General features: G+C 38.1%; 1 protein-coding gene across 1 annotated transcript in view; it reads right to left on the reverse strand.

Moving 5' to 3' along the window:
• The window catches only part of LOC124291747 (uncharacterized protein DDB_G0283697-like), a 130384-nt gene extending 124568 nt beyond the window's left edge, over positions 1–5816 (reverse strand). Inside the window, 2 exon segments of the mRNA XM_046728820.1 lie at positions 4338–4392; positions 4508–5816. Of these exon segments, the coding sequence (XP_046584776.1) occupies positions 4338–4392; positions 4508–5660 (1208 nt within the window). The 5' untranslated portion in view covers positions 5661–5816.
• Positions 5817–6023: the final 207 nt, after the last annotated feature.

The following is a 6023-nucleotide window of genomic DNA, read 5'->3' on the forward strand; positions in this document are numbered from 1 at the left end:
GTCACAAAACTGACATCCAAAGTACAAATGTACCAACATAACCAAGGCCTATTATCTCCCTTGGATATAATCACAATCTACCTTCAGCCAAGTTATAATATTTATCATCCTAGGGTGTTATAGCATATAAAAACTTCTAAATCTGTACATTTAGCCAGGTTTGCAATATGAGTTAAGTGCTGAAGCTGTGTTTGGACATAAACTGGTGCACCACCACAGTGAGTTTGATAACCAATCACACTGCAGTTTTATACACAGAAACCAATCAGGATATGGACTTGGCATGGGCAGATCCAAAGGGGGGTGCAACTCAGTGAAAACGGGTAAAAATTAACTGTGCACTCCCCTTTCTCAAAAAGCTGTATCCGCCCCTGCAAGGATACACAGATGGAGGGGGCATACGATGTAATTTAAACAATATTGCTCTCTTCAAACTTTGTTCCACAGGATATACTTTGTCACCATTCATAATAATAATCCAATAAATTATTTTATATACCTCTAGGAAAAGGGTGCCAATAAAACAAGATATTGTTTTTGTACGTCATGGGCCATTTTTTTGGCTGAGTTCTTTGTCCATGACACAAATATCATGCATATTGACAAAAGAATTACACATGCACACAAAACAGACAAATATTATTACAATCATAGCGAAATTCCAAAATGCATTTCCATTCCTAGCGAGTGACAACCTAATTTTCCTGAAGGTGGAATAATATTTATGTTCAGGAGCTTAGTTACTTTGTACAACATACACACAGAAAAGATAATGAACTATATTTTTTTACACTAAGTCCTATGTATTCAAGATGGTCAGATCCAAGTAAATAAAATCAGGACTTTGTGAATTATAATCGGTTCAAGAAACACATTCCCTGTTCAGAACAATTGGAAACGAGAAAGTCCTGTACATGGCACGTACACAATTGTTTATGACTAAATTAATGGTTTAAATGACAACTGGCAACTAAGAGCAAGCACCTGTCATAGCAACAAGAAATAATCAAGATGGTATTGTCACAACAGACTAAGTAGCATTCAAAGGACTGGTATATACAGAAAACTGGTTGCAAACAGATTGCCTTTCCATTGCAGGAAATGGGTATTAGTTTCAAAATGTTTCTATTTCGACTCATCAATTGTTCTCACTTATGTAAACAGTTCAAGCAAGATGAACATGAGCAAGATTTTTTAAATGCAAAGTACCAGAATTTTTCAAACATCTTTTGTAGTATATCGCATTGTGTTAAACCTGTAATTTAATGCACCTCAAGAGTTAGCGATACACACAAAGTCTCACACAGTCATCAATCAGAAGCCACTGTAGCACTAAGCACATTAGAACAGAGCTCCAGATAAGATTTAGCTCATGTGGGTACTGTAACCACTGTATTTGTTGGAGTGGGTATTATGAATTTTGAGTGGGTATTTCATTTTCCGTTATCCACTGCTTTCAAATATGTGTGTATTTCAGTCTTTTTACTCACCTAAGTATTATGTCATTGAGTAAGTTTACTAAGCAGGTATGTTCTGCATTATGTTATACCAAAGCAAAACCAACTTAAATATAATGGAAATGATTTCATAAAAAATCACTCATTCTATACTGACAGTACAACTTGAATAGCAATCGATGTCTTTTTCATCATGCAAGCGATTTTTATAAATACATTCCGTACGCATTTGTTTTAAATTTTTTTGCGTATCTGACATTTTAAATGCGTAATTGGTACGCAACAATTATTTTTCAATGCGTAATTGGAAATTTTCTATGCGTATTTTACCCGGATACGCAGCTTATCTGGGCCTCTGTTAGAAAGAGGAAGATATTTTCACCAAACTTGAATTTGTGACCACATGGTGGCAGTATACTTCAGAAATGCTGCATACAGCTTGGTAAAAATTGTCTGAAATCTAATTAAACGACGAAGTTCAGTTCTAATTTTAGGACCTTGAAGAGACATGCTTGGGGCAATGATCACCTACAAGCTGTTGAGACATGGGATGTTGTTGTTGCTGCTGCAATATGTCACACATGTGAACGATTCCATGCTAAACATCCTGTGTTTGACTGAAGTTACTTGTGGATGGTGATTCTGCTTCAACAAACTGCATGTCCAGTGGTGTTTTTATATGATCTCGCAGAGAGTGGTCTCCTAAGTTTTCCGAAAGACCATATGCATTTATACTAACAAGGTTACTGGCTCCACTTGCTCTGTTTCTTGGCTGAACAAATGTCCCAAAACAATATAGATCAGTCAACTTATATAAATTAGCTAAAAGATACTACAGATATCAGAGGATTGTAATCAATTGGCATATACATCTTCAAATGATATAACCGGGTCCGATTCCCCTCAAGGGTGTAATGTGTGGAACCCGTTTCTGGTCCCGCCCCCACCCACCCCCACCCCTGTGAAATTGCTGGAATATTGCTAAAAGTGGCGTAAAACTAAACTCATTCACTCAAATGATTTTATCACTACATGGATTAAAACAATACAATAACTTAAGTCAATATCTGCAGGAAACGGCAGACAAATGGCAAATACTCCTGGTGTATGGCATTAGCTTTTTCACCTTGAGATTATATGTTCTACAGTCCTTTTCTGAATTTCTGAACTTTTCTAAGGATGGCATGTAGCTGTCCAAATTCTACATTCCAAGTTTCATGGAACTACAGTAAATCCTTCTCAAGTTTGTTCCAGGAGTCACCTTGAGTGAGTGAGTGAGTGAGTAAGTGAGCGCTCACGAGCACTGTGTGAGTAAGTTTATTTTTATGCTGCACTCAGCAATATTCCAGCTATATGGCGGTGGTCTGTAAATAATCAAATCTGGACCAGACAGTCCAGTGATCATAAGTATGAGCATCGATCTACACAATTGGGAACCGATGTCAACCAAGTTAGTCACCTCTTACAACAAGCATGGGTTACTGAAGATCATTTCTAACCCATAACTTTACAGGTATTGTCACCTTCAGGATGACTTGACATTTGACATAACTGATCAATGTATCAAAAACAATTGGCATGGCAATTCAGATACAGCCTTAGGTTTTCTCCATTTACATAGATAAAAGCCTTCAACATACATGAGTGGATGTGATGATCATTTGAATAATGCAATGCTAATAAGCTACATCAAACATCCAAGCAATGATAGGTCTGGCAATGAAATACAAATGATTTAATGCCATGTGATAACATACATATATTATTAACATTCTCTATTGTAAAAAACAACATCATACATTAGGTTCCCATTGTAAAATGAGAACATGGTTGTGACATGAAATGGATTTTTCCACATGCATTCAGGTTTGTAGGCAGCTGCTGGTCCTGATTCATGCTGGTTTTATTAATATACAGATGAATATACAGATTTTGGTCACTTTCTTAGGTCATCCCATCCACAGTTAGTAATGAAAGGAAATCACTCTCATCTTTTCAATTCTCTAGCCACATAACATGCTGGTAGTTCTGTTAGTTTGCTCCAGTCAGTCAGTATTCTTTGGTTGAGCGTTATGGAACTGTATTATTATTTTTGCATTATATAATTGTTGAGAACTGGCAATTATATGTCACACCTTACTACAATACACATTTGCCATCTGAAAAGATCACATTTATTAAATATGTACAATTTTTAACTGTATTCCAAAACACAAAAAGCTACAATAATACAAAACTTCTGAACAATGTAGCATTTATTTTGTCTGCCTACATTATGACATTTGACACCAAATTATAAGCTGCAAGTGACATATTGATAAAAATATGGTCATAATTACTATATCCCCTGGGGTGATCTTGCACACTTGTCCCAGTAGCTAACGCTGAAGCCTTGCAAATAGAGAATAACGCCATCACCCAGGCAATATACATTCACACTATTGGTTGATTTTACATAGCATGATAAATATTGACAAACAGTCCTTTCTAACTTTAGTGTTAATGTTAGTGTGTGTCAGTGTGCCAGTAAGTCAGTTATAGTGTTAGTGATAGAATGTGTCAGCGTGTCAGACAGTCAGTGTCAGTTTTAGTGTTACAATTTGTCAGTGAGTCAGTGTTAGTGTCAGGTTTTGTGTTAGTGTTTGAGTGTGTCAGAGCGTCAGTGAGTCAATGAAAAAGTGTTATTGTGTTAGTGGGTTGCCTTAGCGAGCCTGACCACCCGATCCACCTCTTAGTTAGTCGCCTCTTACACCAAGCATAGGTCACTGAAGGCCAATATTCTAACCCGGACCTTCACGGGTGTTGAAGTTTGCATTTTAGTGTTATTGTATGTCCGTGTACATTAGTCCAAGTGAACTTGAACAATCACACAAATCTTACCTGACCGTGGACAAGCTACTTTGAGACCTTCCATCGTATCTGTCAGACTGTAAATCTGAAATACAAAAGAGGATTATGTTACTGTTAAATAAGTTCAACATACTTTATATTTTATATTTTCTAGACAAACTAAACTTCTTAAAAATTAAAAAAACATTCTAAACACTTACAATAATCCCAGCGAGGAGCACTGTGATCTCGAGGCTCTGGCAGAATCTCTTGCGACCGAGATATTTTTGGCTTAACACGTTTGGAATCCTTATTTCGACCTAAACGGCTTTTGGAGCTTGCTTTGCTATCCTTTTTTCGACCCGCATCATTTTGAGTTTTGCTTGACTTCACTTGAGATTTTGTTGGGTTATCTTGAGTTTTACTTGACTTCACTTGAGAATTTGTTGGGTTATTCTTAATTCGAGCCACATCATTCCGTGTTTTACTTGAATTTTCTTGAGGACGTGCTTGGTTAGCCCTTGTTTGCTGGACACTGTCTCGATTCCTGTCTGACAATTCTTGAGAATGTGACAGACTATCTGATTTTTTACGAAATTCCGATCGACTTTGGCTTGACCTGTTGTGAGATTTGACTGAGCTGTCGACCACATGATCCAAATCATCTCGGCTTCGAGTAGCACGATCATTACTGTATGGAAGGGATACCCTGATTTTATACACATCATCGCGACTTCGACTTAAGTAAACCTGATCTTGTAGATTTCCATCCCTGTTTCTTCCACTGCGATCTCTCGAGTCAGATCTACGATCCCTGTTCTGTTCTGCATCATCTCTCCGCCACCTTTCTGGGGTGGAATCATGGTATCGTACAGGCACACGATCATACATCTGGGGCGTACGCTCTCGAGATCGGGAACTTCTGTGTTCAGATCTGTCACTAGATGTATAACCATCGCTGCTACTGGTATAGGACCTCAGAGCTATAATTTCAGGTCTTTGCAATTTTTCATGATACCTTCTTGGAACCTGATCCCAGGTGTAATCGTCACTGCTACTGTATGTCGGTGCCGCCATGCGCTGTGTTTGCCTTGACTTATCTTTGTATGAGGTAGGTATCCGGTCCTTTGTGCGAGATAACGTGTAATCATCACTACTACTATAAGCTGACGGTAACCTGTCAACAGTCTCATATAAGTGATCAAGGGATCTACTAGCTCTCCGAGACCGCACATCCTGGTCTCGAGGGTGTGAGTCTTTGTCCCGAGGGTTTGATCTGTGTTCACGAAATCTTGGGCTGTGGTCTCGATTCCTTGAAATGTGGTCTCGTGATCTGTCCTCCTGGTATCGTCCTCCACTTGATCTGTTACTCATTATTGAGTACTACTTGTTTCACAGTCCCTAACATTCCAACCTGTTTCACTCCCGGCTTCTTCAACAACCACCTGCCGGTGTTATACAGCAGATATCAACCTGTATGATGGGCTATAAGCATAATGCTTGCAGTGTAAGAATATAGGTATCTTGTAGAGCTGGTAACACATGGCACACACCAAAATATCATTTGTATTCAAATTGTCAAGGCCATATCGGATAGTTTTATGTTTCATGACCGCATACTAGCTTTCATGAAAATCATGTAGCTGTGATATTGATATTTTATGTAGGTCAAAAAGGAATTCCCTGTGGTGAAAATTAAACATTAACAGCTTGTTCACATAATCTTAACAAACATTT

This window comes from Haliotis rubra, unplaced genomic scaffold (genome assembly GCF_003918875.1).
Source record: "Haliotis rubra isolate DU_JTF1 unplaced genomic scaffold, ASM391887v1 Scf5, whole genome shotgun sequence".
In the NCBI taxonomy this organism is placed as follows: Eukaryota; Metazoa; Mollusca; class Gastropoda; order Lepetellida; family Haliotidae; genus Haliotis; species Haliotis rubra.